At 48.4% G+C, this 12,889-nt stretch overlaps 3 protein-coding genes across 3 annotated transcripts in view; 2 read left to right on the plus strand and 1 right to left on the minus strand.

Annotated features, from left to right (window-relative positions):
- Positions 1-1,486, plus strand: part of IRAG2 (inositol 1,4,5-triphosphate receptor associated 2) — a 65,781-nt gene extending 64,295 nt beyond the window's left edge. The window contains exon 33 of the mRNA XM_056846613.1: positions 1,243-1,486. Within this exon, the coding sequence (XP_056702591.1) occupies positions 1,243-1,486 (244 nt within the window). The remainder of the gene's footprint in view (positions 1-1,242) is intronic.
- Positions 1-12,889, plus strand: part of ETFRF1 (electron transfer flavoprotein regulatory factor 1) — a 95,239-nt gene that overhangs the window by 54,634 nt on the left and 27,716 nt on the right. The gene's annotated exons all lie outside the window — the stretch shown is intronic.
- The window catches only part of DNAI7 (dynein axonemal intermediate chain 7), a 31,392-nt gene continuing 20,428 nt past the window's right edge, over positions 1,926-12,889 (minus strand). The window contains exons 11-16 of the mRNA XM_056846614.1: positions 11,878-12,041; positions 11,159-11,309; positions 9,350-9,564; positions 8,270-8,440; positions 5,910-6,023; positions 1,926-2,198 (exon numbers count right to left, since the gene is read on the minus strand). Of these exons, the coding sequence (XP_056702592.1) occupies positions 1,926-2,198; positions 5,910-6,023; positions 8,270-8,440; positions 9,350-9,564; positions 11,159-11,309; positions 11,878-12,041 (1,088 nt within the window). The remainder of the gene's footprint in view (positions 2,199-5,909; positions 6,024-8,269; positions 8,441-9,349; positions 9,565-11,158; positions 11,310-11,877; positions 12,042-12,889) is intronic.

Below are 12,889 nucleotides of genomic sequence, written 5' to 3' on the forward strand. Positions count from 1 at the left end.
GGGAAGGTGATTGTAAGCCACTTTGATTCTCCCTAAAAGGTCCCCACTCGCCTGTTTCCTGCCCATTTGTGAGCCTTCCCACTGACGGTTTGTCCCTTCTCCAGTACTGCTGGTGCATGGAGATGGGGACATCAACACTGTGCCCACCAGGATTTCAGCCCCTGTATACCGCCTGCGTATCCTTTCCTGACAATGTGTGGTTGTGGGGGCTCTGCAGCAACTGGCCCTGCCAGAAATTCTGGGCCCCAGCAGCTGCCCCATCTCAGGGTATGCTGACTCCGGCCCTGTCTGGGGGAATGTGCTCTCCCAGTCCTCCTGTTATCCAGTTACTTTATGTTGATATTGGCCTTTTATGCATGGCTGTTTCCCTCCTGAGAGCCAGCATGATGTGGTGGTTAGGAGCAGTGGTTAGGAGCAGTGGACTCTAACCTGGAGAACCGGGTTTGATTCCCCACTCCTCCCCATGACTGGCGGATTTTAATCTCTCAGCCCTACCAACCTCACAGGGTGTCTGTTGCGGGGAGGGGAAGGGGATTGTAAGCCGGTTTGTTTCTTCCTTAAGTGGTAGAGAAAGTCGGCATATAAAAACCAACTCTTCTTCTTCGCTGTCACCCCTCTGACGACTTCGGGTCTTTGTTCTGATTATGCATGCCGTTTCCGACCGTCAGAGGTCGCCTCGCTCTCCCCCTTGCGTTTCCCTGCATTTTGAAATGCGAGATAAAACAGGTTCCTTAAAATGCAGGCAAAATGTGGAGAAACGCAAGGGGGAGAGCGAGGCGACCTCTGACGGTCGGAAACGGCATGCGTCATCAGCACAAAGACCCCAAGTTGTCAGAGGGGTGACAACAAGGGAAACAGCCATGTATACAAGACCATTGTTATCTGCAAGGCTTTGCTGCTATCGAAGCTGCAGAAAAGAAGGGTTTCTTTAAGAAGTGGGCTACCTGAAAGTCTAGTAATCGCGGAGGATTTCAGTGCTAGGGGCAGGTCCTATCCCTCTGTAATTTATCTTGTTAGCATGCTCTTCTGTTCATCCCCCCTAAGAATTTGAGTGTCTGGACTGAACAAACTTTTGTAGACCAAAACTTTATAAAAAGGAAATAATGCAAATCTAGTAGATGACTTCCATAATTGCAGTGAACCGTTTTGGCTTCCTGTTTCACCGCCAAGCATCTCGGCTGTGTATCACATCGGCATCCATCTAGAAGTCCAAGCGGGTGTGACAAATTCCTTTCTTTCTAGGTGCAAGAGAGTTTCTTCTTGGGCCTCCTCTCTCTGGACCGCCTTCTGCAGGGCCAATAAGGCCCTCTGCGTTTCCCTGGTCGCCGTTGTGGTCCTGGCTGTCCTTTCCTCGTTAATCATGGGCCTCTCGTTCCAGAGGCCCGCCGACGCTGCCCCGGTTGGGACGGGGAATGCTTGGACCTCGATCCAGCAGCTGCTGTGGCCGCACACCGGGCTCCGGCACGAGGGGCCCCCGCCTGTGTAACGTGCCGCTGGGATGTGAGATGGGTCTCTGGATGCTGAGCCGGGGACCAGCCTGCTGTAGATCCTTGACGCGGGTTTAGCGCAAAGGGGGATAGTTGAAGCTGTCTAAGTTATAATGTGATCCCCGGTCCTACCTAGAAAACCAAAACTTGGCTGTTACTGTAAAGGGAGTTGGTTTCCGTCTCCGTACATGTTAATGACGGCATGTTCCAAACTTTCTGGCACTGCAATTCTGTCTATTGTGTGAATTACTTTTTTTTTTAAGTGTCTTTTTTTTCATCTCCCTTAAGCTTCAGGGCTTTGGGAAAATAAACATTTCTTAATGTATTTGTGAACGAGCATAGCTTTTGATTAAAGTTAGTATTTATTGTAAAACATTGGAGTTGTCTGGAGTCTGAAATAGCGCCACGTCACGTTTTCAGCTCAGTGCAGTTGAAGTCTCACGCGTACGTCAGGACCCTGGTGGCCAACAGCAGCTGGTACACAGAGTCGACGAAAAGGTGGTGGGCGTTCTGCGCCCTCTCCAGCGCGGCTTCGCAGGCGGTGTCCTTCAACAGGTGGAACAGCGTGGAGTGGAATTCCGACTCTTCTGCTATGGCTTTGGAGAAGGTCTCGCTGTCCTCGGTGATCTTGAGTTTCTGAGCCCTCTGCCCATTGAACATGTACAGGGCCCATTTGTACTTGGCAGCTTCCTGGTCCATGTGTTCACAAGCCTGCAACCCGGCGGGGAGAGTTAAGTTATTGCATGATTACAGCGAAAGACAGTGTCCTAGGTTTCAGGGCCAGTTCCAGGTTTTGGAGGGTTCAGGGCAGAGAGCGGTCCGGGGGTCCCAGCTCCTCCTCTCACCTCCACCTGGGCTGGTGATTAGCGCCCCCCCCCCACCATGGGCCCTTCTTATGCCTTCCTTTCAGCCCACCCACACCTCCACCTATCTGCACATCCTTCCTTCTCCAACATGAACACATGAAGCTGCCTTCTACTGAATCTGACCCTTGGTCCATCAAAGTCAGTATTGTCTACTCAGACCGGCAGTGGCTCTCCAGGGTCTCAGGCAGAGGTCTTTCACATCACCTACTTGCCTAGACCCTTTAACTGGAGATGCTGGGGATTGAACCTGGGACCTTCTGCATGCCAAGCAGAGGCTCTACCACTGAACCACAGCCCCTCCTCCACCCATTGGTGAGCCTTCCCATTGGCCTGTGCCCTTTCTGCACTGCTGCTGGGTGGTGTTTGCAGATGGGGGGGGACACCGCCGGGTCCACCGGGATTGCAGCCACTGTATACCACCGGCACACCCTTCCCTGGCAATGTGTGCTTGTGGGGGCTCTGCAGCTGGGGGCCCTGCCAGAAACTGTGGGCCCCAGCAGCTGCCCCCTCTCAGCATCTGTTGACACTAGCCCTGCTGGGCTTGGAGGCATCGCTTTTAGTAGGGTGAGGGCGGCACCTGGAGTTTGGTCATTTTAAAAAACTAATTATCAAATGTCTTGAGGCACTCACTACGTGTTAACATACTACAAAAGCATAATATAATACATATATTAAAGAACAAAGAAATGGCAAAAGGCTAGGGAAGTGGGGGGAGGACCCCAATGTTAAAGTGGTAACCTATAAAATTATTATGAAACACACAAATGGAAAAGATATGAACAGAAAATACATAAACTTCTACTCAGGACACATGACCAGTACTCAGTAGACTATAGGATGGACAGCTAGAAGATTAATATCTACCAATAAGCATTGCAAGGCAATCAAATAATTCAACAATCTTGAACATAAGAGCAAAAATTTAACACACTGAAGCGAAGGCCAGTCTAAACCAGCCAGCGTGGTGGAGTGGTTGAGAGCGGTGGACTCTAATCTGGAGAACTGGGTTTGATGCCACACTCCTCCACATGAGAGGCAGACTCTAATCTGGTGAACCGAGTTGGTTTCCCCACTCCTCCACATGAAGCCAGCTGGGTGACCTTGGGCTAGTCACAGTTCTCTCCAAACTCTCTCAACCCCACATACTTCACAGGGTGTCTGTTGTGGAAGGGAAGGTAATTTTGCGACACCATCCTGGGGATTGTGTCTCCATTCATTATGCAGGACACGGGTTGGATCTGGGTCCCAAACCCTGTGTCAAATGTTGCATCATCATGTGACAACCTTGTTTAAAATGCACACCTCGTTCCGCTGTGAATGGTACACATGGAGAAGGAGTGTCAGCTTTCACACAAACACACACCCCGTGCCAATGCACCAGCCTCCAACTGTCACAGGAGGGTACTGCTGGGCCCACATATATCCCAGGGAGATGACCAGATTCTGCAAGTAGCAAGCCCCGGGGACACACAGGAACTGAGAGGACTGTGGCTCAGTGGTAGAGCCTCTGCTTGGCATGCAGAAGGTCCCAGGTTCAATCCCCGGCATCTCCAGTAAAAGGGACTAGGCAAGTAGGGGATGTGAAAGGCCCCTGCCTGAGACCCCGGAGAGCCATGGAGAGGGGCTGTGGCTCAGTGGTAGAGCCTCTGCTTGGCATGCAGAAGGTCCCAGGTTCAATCCCCAGCATCTCCAGTTAAAAGGACTAGGCAAGTAGGTGATGTGAAAGACCCCTGCCTTGAAACCCTGAAGAGCCACTGCTGGTCTGAGTAGACAATACTGACTTTGAGCCAGCGGTGGCGTAGTGGTTAAGAGCAGTGGTTTGGAGCAGTGGACTCTAATCTGGAGAACTGGGTTTGATTCCCCACTCCTCCACACGAGCGGCGGAGGCTAATCTGGTGAACTGGATTTGTTTCCCCACTCCTACACATGAAGCCAGCTGGGTGACCTTGGGCCAGTCACGCTCTCTCAGCCCCACCTACCTCACAGGGTGTCTTTTGTGGGGAGGGGAAGGTGATTGTAGGCCACTTCTCCTTAAGTGGTGGAGAAAGTCGGCATATAAAAACTAACTCTTCTTCTTTGATGGACCAAGGGTCTGATTCATTTTTTAATGTGGAAACTGCAGCAATCCTGCATTCATTTGATTTAGATATTTATTCCGTTTTTCTCCACAATGCAGCCCCCTAAGGTAGTGTAGCAGAAAACATAGCTTCCAAAATCATTCTCCCCTCTTCTGTGTTCTCCTTGCAACAACAACCCTGTGAGGCAGGCCAGGCCGAGAGAGACTGACCCAAGATCACCCACTAAGTCTCCTTGGCAGAGGGGGAATTTGAAACGGAGTTTCCCAGAGCCTGGTTTTGACACTAGCTAGCACTCTGCGGTGGCTCGTAGTCACGCTGCCCTGAGCTTTCGGGAGCAAGGGCAAAGCGGAAATGCAGTACACCTAAGCAATTGGTTTGCGAGTTCCTAATTGTTGCCCCGTGGCGCAGAGTGGTAAGCTGCAGCACTGCAGTCAAAAGCTGTGCTCACGACCTGAGTTCGATCCCGACAGAAGTTGGTTTCAGGTAGCCGGCTCAAGGCCGACTCAGCCTTCCGAGGCCGAGAAAATGAGTACCCAGCTTGCTGGGGGTAAAGTGTAGACGATTGCTGGATCCAAAGGCTTTGATAGTGTGGACGGTGGCATGGCTATTAATGATGTAGTGGAATTAAGATTAAGACATCATTTTGGGAATAAAGGGCTAGAAATTCTTGAGAAAAAAAGACTGGATTGTTAAAATGTTTGAAGTGGCAGAAATGGCAAAACTCACAGCTATTCTAAATGAAGAAAATGACGTTCGGTTTCTGGGGGAATGGGAGGCGTGGATGCATTATTGTGAATATGAGTTAAAATTGGGAAGAATGGAAGAATATTTTCTAATCTGACCCAGAGGATTATTTTTGGTTTTTTTTATAATGAATAAGCATAATTATATTTACTAACAGATTATGGTTTTTTTTATACAGGATATTGATAGTTTATTAAGATTAGATTAACTACGACGAGATGAACTTTTTATTAAGAGGAAGATAGAGGTGAAGGGGAAGTCAAAATTTTCCATTTCTTTTTTTTTCTTTTTTTTCTTTATTATATGTTATGGAACTATAACAACTTTAGGTTAGAATTGAAATTTTATATTGTCATAGATGTTGTTTAATGCAATGGAAAAAATTTAGTATAAAATCCAATAAAATCTATATATAAAAAAAAAAGAAGTTGGTTTCAGGTAGCCGGCTCAAGGCCGACTCAGCCTTCCGAGGCCGAGAAAATGAGTACCCAGCTTGCTGGGGGTAAAGTGTAGACGACCGGGGAAGGCAATGGCAAACCACCTAGTAAACATCAGGATGTGACGTCACCCCATGGGTCGGTAATGACAGGGCGCTTGCACAGGGTGAGCTCAACACAGGTGAAGTCATGCCATGGAGAGCAAGACAAGCAAATGCACGGTACGCTTTCCAAGTCCAAAGTGTGGATTGGGGTGGGCAACGTTGCGGGGGGGGGGGGTGTACTGGGACCTCTCACCTTAAAGACAATTTGATCCTCTCCACAATGCCAGTTCCACTTGCTCCAGCCGAAGGCAAAAGCGGACGCGACAAGCGCCATCTGCTGGTAGCAGGTGAGTTCTGCGTCAAGGATCTGCAGTCAAGGCAAAACGGCGAGGAAGGAGGTGAAAGAGCCGCTCTGCCAGACGCCAGCAATCTTCTTAGTCCTGCGGGGAGCTCTTGCACGGTTTCCCGGGATTGTCCCAGGCCAAGAGAACAGCTGCCAGGATAACACCCCCCCAAAAAAAAAAACCAGGATACTAACAGATTGCAAATGTCAAGATCCCAAGGAACTCTGACTTAGATGGCCCAGGCTAGCCTGATCTTGTCAGATCTCAGAAGCAGGGTCAGCTCTGGTTAGTACTGGGATGGGAGACCACCCAGGAAGTCCAGGGTTGCTACACGGAGGCAGGCAATGGCAAACCACCTCTAGCTGTGAACACCCTATGGCTAGGGTTGCCAACTTCCAGGTACTAGCTGGAGATCTCCCGCTACTACAACTGATCTCCAGCCGACAGAGATCATTTCACATGGCTGCTTTGGCAATTGGACCCGACGGCATTGAAGTCCCTCCCCTCCCCAAACCCCACCCTCCTCAGGCTCTGCCCCAAAAACCTCCTGCCGGTGGCGAAGAGGGACCTGGCAATCCTACCTATGGCTCCCTCCTCTTCCTATCACTTGACTTTGAGGTCACACACTTGCAGCTGAGAGGTGTCCCATGCTGTGGTTCATGGTGAGTCGCAGATTGGGAAAAGATTAAAATCACTGCTCTACACCAGCATACTATTTCCAGCTCTGGCACCAGTACACACAGCTCCAACTACCTAGGGAAGTGGTGAGCTCCCCCTCATTGGCAGTCTTTAAGCAGAGGCTGGAGAAAGGATGCTCTAGGCTGATCCTGCATTGAGCAGGGGGTTGGACTAGATGGCCTGTAGGACCCCTTCCAACTCTATGATTTCTAGGATTCGATGTAGCAAAATTTTCCATCATTCAGCAAACCCTGTGCTGCCTTTAGCTTTTGCAATCCAGCAATCGAGTGGTAGAGAAAGTCGTCATATAAAAACCAACTCTTCTTCCAAAAACACTTGAAATCTCCAGTCACAAAATTCACCAGCAGCTCGTCTGGTTTCCCTCACAGTCCTTACAGAAAAGTGAGGGCATCCTTTGGATCTGTGCCAGCAAAATACGTCCCTCTCCGTGCTGACAGACGCCAGTAAAGGATGATATGACTGACTGACTGTGAAAGGAATGTCGGCTTACTCAGCTTAAGGATTGCAAATTTTCTTATACATTCATGCCTTCTCAAAATGGCATAAAATTGTATTGTTCGGACCGCTGAAGAAGGCTTCACAGCCGAAACACGTTTGGTCTGAGCTGTGATATTGTTTGGGTATATTGTGACGCTTGTTGTAATTTTGGTTTGAATAGGCTGATACTTGCCTACAACTTATGTGGGAGACATATACAGCCCAGCATAAAAACCTAAGACAATCCTACCAGATGTTGGCATAATTGGTAATATATACAGCCTATTACATGCCTGGTATATTGCCTGTGTATGTAAACATATTTGTAATGTGTGTGCATGTTTTATATATGAATTAAATAGACCACTGAGGAAGGCCATATATGCAGGAAAGCGTTTGGCTTGTGACAGATATCAACCTTAGGAAATGCCACTGTGCTATTTTAACGTTTTTTAATTAATTTTAATTCTTATGTAGTGCTTCTAATAAATTATATATTTTCATTATTTATATATATTTTTTCATCCCACCCAACCTTGGGTTCCCAACTTCCGTTTTCTAGGTTGAGTTCTATTCCCCTCTTTTTTCTTCTACAGTTGGTTGTCCTCCCCATTTTTTCAATATATCTTGATGACTGACTGACTGTGAAAGGAATACTTCTGTAGAATGTCGGCTTACTCAGCCTAAGGATTGCAAATTTTCTTATACATTCATGCCCTCTCAAAATGGCATAGAATTGTAATGTTCGGACCGCTGAAGAAGGCTTCACAGCTGAAAGGCGTGTGGTCTGAGCTGTGATATTGTTTGGGTATATTGTGAAGCTGTTGCAATTTTGTGTTTTTATGTTTATTTGGCATGTTCAGCACAGATACCTAGAGGCTAAAACAGGGCTACCTACAAGTGGTTTATATTTACATTAATTTTGTGTCTGTATTAAATTTATTATATATTATTCACAAAATCACTTGTGTCAATATTAGCCCATGATTTCATGTTGATTCCTTACCTTTTGGGCACCTTATTTTTGTCCTCCTGCCCACACCAAAGGCATTTGGCTACATCGAAACAAACGACTAAGGTTGGCCGGACTTACTTTTCGGTTCAGGCTGACGTACTTCGATGAGTATTCGGCTGGGAAGATGTTCATTCCGGCCTGCCTCAAAGCATAGGCGAGAGCCAGCGGAGGCATCCATTTCCCTCTCAAGTTGCTGAGGAGATCGGCGTCCTCCATTGTGGTCACCGATATCAGCATGCACTGGTTTTTCTGTCTCCAAAAGCAACAGGAGGCCGGCTCAGCTGCTGAACATCTCGAACATTTGCTTCCCGAACTGCTAAGGTGCCCTTTCTTTCGATTGGAGTTAAAACTCCGGGTATGCTGCAGTAAAAGGAGGGGGACTGCTGCTGGAGCAGACCGAGCACTGACTAGCCAAGGCGTTGGGTTAGAATAATAGAATCATAGAGTTGGAAGGGACCACCAGGATCCTCTAGTCTAACCCCCTACACAATGCAGGAAATTCACAACTACCTCCCCCCCACACACACACACACAGTAACCCCCTACTCCACGCCCAGAAGATGGCCAAGATGCCCTCCCTCTCCTCATCTGCCTAAGGTCATAGAATCAGCATTGCTGACAGATGGCCATTAGCCTCTCCTTAAAAACCTCCAGGGAAGGAGAGCTTATCACCTCCCGAGGAAGCCTATTCCACTGAGGAACCGCTCTAACTGTTAGAAAATTCTTCCTAATGTCTAGGCGGAAACTCTTTTGATTAAATTTCAACCCGTTGGTTCTGGTCCAACCTTCTGGGGTAACAAAACAACTCAGCACCATCCTCTATATGACAGCCCTTCAAGTACCTGAAGGTGGTTATCATATCACCTCTCAGTCTTCTCCTCTTCAGGTGAAGAAGAAGGAGCAGGAGAAGGAGGAGGAGTTGGTTTTTATATGCTGACTTTCTCTACCTTTTAAGGAGAATCAAACTAGCTTACAATCACCTTTCCTTCCCCTCTGCACAAAATACACCCTGTGAAGTAGGTGAGGCTGAGAGAGCTCTAAGGGAGCTGTGACTAGCCAGTTCAAACCTTGTGGGTAACAACGGTCTGAGCCGGCAGTCCTTTCCTGGAAAGAGGGGGACTTGAGTTAGCATGTGCGCCACGGGACAGGTGAGCATACCTCAATCTGAATCTGCACCTCAGCAAAAGTGGTGAGGACCATGAGGACGGCTTGGTCAGGACCGTGGGGCCGGAGCTCCCATGACTGGTAAGGCATGTTGATATGAGCATCTTGCAGCAAGGTGATGGTGCCGAAGCTGGTCATCTTGAAAGAGATCTCCTTCTCCTTCATGTCATAGACCACGTCCCCGACCGAGTCCGTTCGCCAGTATTTGCCTTGGTGGTGGAGGGACAGAAAGGAAAAGGGGCGTCTGTCAGCACGGAGAGGAACGTATTTTGCTGGCACAGGTCCAAAGGATGCCCTCACTTTTCTGTAAGGACTGTGAGGGAAACCAGACGAGCTGCTGGTGAATTTTGTAACTGGTGCTTTCAAGTGTTTTTGGAAGAAGAAGAAGAATTGGTTTTTATATGCCAACTTTCTCTACCATTTAAGGAGGAATCAAACCGGCTTACAATCACCTTCCATTCCCCTCCCCACAACAGACACCCTATGAGGTAGGTAGGGCTGAGAGAGTGTGACTAGCCCAAGGTCACCCAGCTGGCTTCATGTGTAGGAGTGGGGAAATAAATCCAGTTCACCAGATTAGCCTCCGCCTCTCATGTGGAGGAGTGGGGACTCAAACCCGGTTCTCCAGATCAGACTCCACTCCAAACCACAGCTCTTAACCACTATTGCAATTATTATTTATTTATTTAGACATCTGCAGATGCTGCCTCTCCGAAAGTCTGCTCCAGGTGACTCACAAAGGAAAAACAATACAATAAAATCATTTAAAAAATATATGTCTAACATGACTTCTATAAAACAGCATTCATGCTAGAAACAGATCATTTTTAAAAAGCATTAAAATGAAGAAGAGAAAGGTTGGTTTTTATATGCCGACTTTCTCTTCCTTTTAAGGAGAATCAAACCGGCTTACAGTCGCCTTCCTTTCCTCTCCCCACAACAGACTTGTGAGGTAGGTGGGGCTGAGAGAGCTCTAAGAGATCTGTGACTAGCCCAAGGTCACCCAGCTGGCTTCGTGTGGAGGACTGGGGAAACAAACCCAGTTCAGCAGATTAGCTCTGCCGCTCATGTGGAGGAGAATCAAACCCGGCTCTCCAGATCAGAGTCTGCTGCTCCTGTGGAGGAGTGGGGAATCAAACCCGGCTCTCCAGATGAGAGTCCACCACTCATGTGGAGGAGTGGGGAATCAAACCCGGTTCTCCAGAACCACCGCTCCAAACCACCGCTCTGAACCACATCACCATGCTGGATCTCCAGGGAAAAGGTTCTGAGATGGGTCGTGGGGAAGAATCAGTGGGTGTAGATGGAGAGGGGGGAACACACTGTCAGAGTATCAAGTTGGTTGTAATAATCTGACAGTAACAGCTGTGTGATAGCTGTCAGATCTGGGAGATCTGGGAGGTCAAGCAGAAGCAATAGCCTTGCTGGTACCAAAGGGAACTGCAGGAATCCGGATCTGGGCAGTTTGCTGATGCAATGCTTTGGGCAGGTCCACAGGTGGCCTAATACAGATCAGGTGCAGTGGATGTATATAAGGCTATGTAACTGTGATTCTGTAACACACCTAACCTATTTGGAAGAAGCCTGGAAGTAGTAGTGGAGTAGTGTACGTGATGGTATGTTTTATCTGTGCACTGTAAATAAAAGACACTGTTTCTTATAAAGCAAGACTTCTGGTGGTTACGTCCTAGAGGAACTCCTAATCCATTTGCTTCCACGTCACACACTACCCCTACACTAACACTACTAGGCACGTGACAGAAAAGCAGTTTTGTTTTCCAAGGCTTGTCAGCCATGTCAAACCTTTGGGCTCCCATCTTCCAATCAGAGGCTCTTCAAAGAAAATCACGCTGTCGAGAAGGCTGACAGTGAGCCCTATGAGGTAGAAAGAGGTATCCTCGGATTCGTCGCACATCGCGATGTAGGGATAGCTCTCCAAACCGGTATCCAGCACCTTTAGCAAGGAGAAGGGAGGGATAGAAATTAAATATTATTATTATTTGCACTGATCGAAGAAGGAGAGTTGCTTTTCATAGGCCAACTTTCTCTACCCCTTAAGGGAGAATCAAACTGGCTTACAATCACCTTCCCCTCCTCTCTCCACAACAGACACCCTTGAGGTAGGTGGGGCTGCGAGAGTTCTAAGAGAGCTGTGACTAGCCCAAGGTCACCCAGCTGGCTTCTTGTGGAGGAGTGGGGAATCAAACCCGGTTCTCCAGATCAGAGTCCTCCGCTCCAAACCACCACTCTTAAACACTACGCCACCATGGAAAGCTGTAGCGCTAAGTCCCTCAGAGCTTTTCAAGGTCTACAGAATTGAGAACCGCGTGGGCTGTAGCCAGTGACTCCGTTCTGCTGACGGTGGAGCTATCTGCTGGCATAAGGAGCTCGCTGTTGGAGGAAAACTTGGCCATCAGTGGTACAGGGTCGTTGGCTACCAGCCGCAGGGTTCAGGGAGACCACTCCATTTAGCAAGCAGGAGAAGGGCTTTAAGTTCTTTCTTTTTCAAAGGTGAAAATTACCTCCACCATGGTCCACCCTTTCACGTGTTTGGCTTGGGGCGGAAGCGTCAGGGCATCAAAATGGTAGACGCCGCCCACGGACATGAACTGGTGCAAATCCACAACAAAGTCTTCCGTCGGTGGCCCTTCACTGATCGCAGGGAAATGCAATGCAGAAAGCTGAGCTAAACAAGGACATGAATAAGAAGGGGTCCATTTTTTAAAATTCAAAGCCATTGCCCGGTTGTTTCACAGGATGGAGGGCTACTGTGCTTCCTTCCCCCATTTAAAATACCAATTGTGCTATTGCGCATGGTTCTGACTTATTGCTCATGGTCCCTATTCAAATAGCCAGGCAGCCATTGTCCAAGGAACAGGTTAAGTCTGTAATCCCCAGTCTAAAGCAGTTACCCTGCTATTTCACTTTTTTAACAGTTCTCTGTTACTGCTTACTGTTCCTTATTCAAAACAGGTCTACAGCTATTTCACATTGAACCAGACTATTGCTTAGTGTTTTCCCAGGTCAGAACATTCAGCTAGCCATTACTGTTACCCCATGCTTACTAATCTCCCAGACTGGATGTATGGCAACCCCAGAAGCTACGTGTCGCCACCGTCCCAGATGTGTGGCAAGCCCCAAACGCTATGGAAAGGGCTCCTGCACAGTCCCGTGAAACAGGCATGAGTGAACCACGGGCAGGACGGCCCCTCCGAGTGAACCAGAGGGTATCCATTTTCCTGTGACCCGTTCGAGTGTCCAGTAGAAGCCATTTCGTAAGGAACAACCAGACACGTAGCCAGCACCCACCCAGCTATCTGCATGATTAACGACCCATTGGAAGCCTCCATAATATCAGCAACTAAAGATCGCCCCTCCGGCATTGTGAAAGTGACTTGCCTGGGCGCAGCTGTTCGCGCCCTTGTATCCAGCAAAATAAACCCATCAGCGATCGTCTTCTGACCCTCCCGGAATTGCGCAAGCCATAGGTTTCAGTTAGCCTGTCTCAATTGCCCCCGTCACACCTTAGCAGCC

This window comes from Euleptes europaea, chromosome 3 (assembly GCF_029931775.1).
Source record: "Euleptes europaea isolate rEulEur1 chromosome 3, rEulEur1.hap1, whole genome shotgun sequence".
NCBI classification, from domain to species: Eukaryota; Metazoa; Chordata; class Lepidosauria; order Squamata; family Sphaerodactylidae; genus Euleptes; species Euleptes europaea.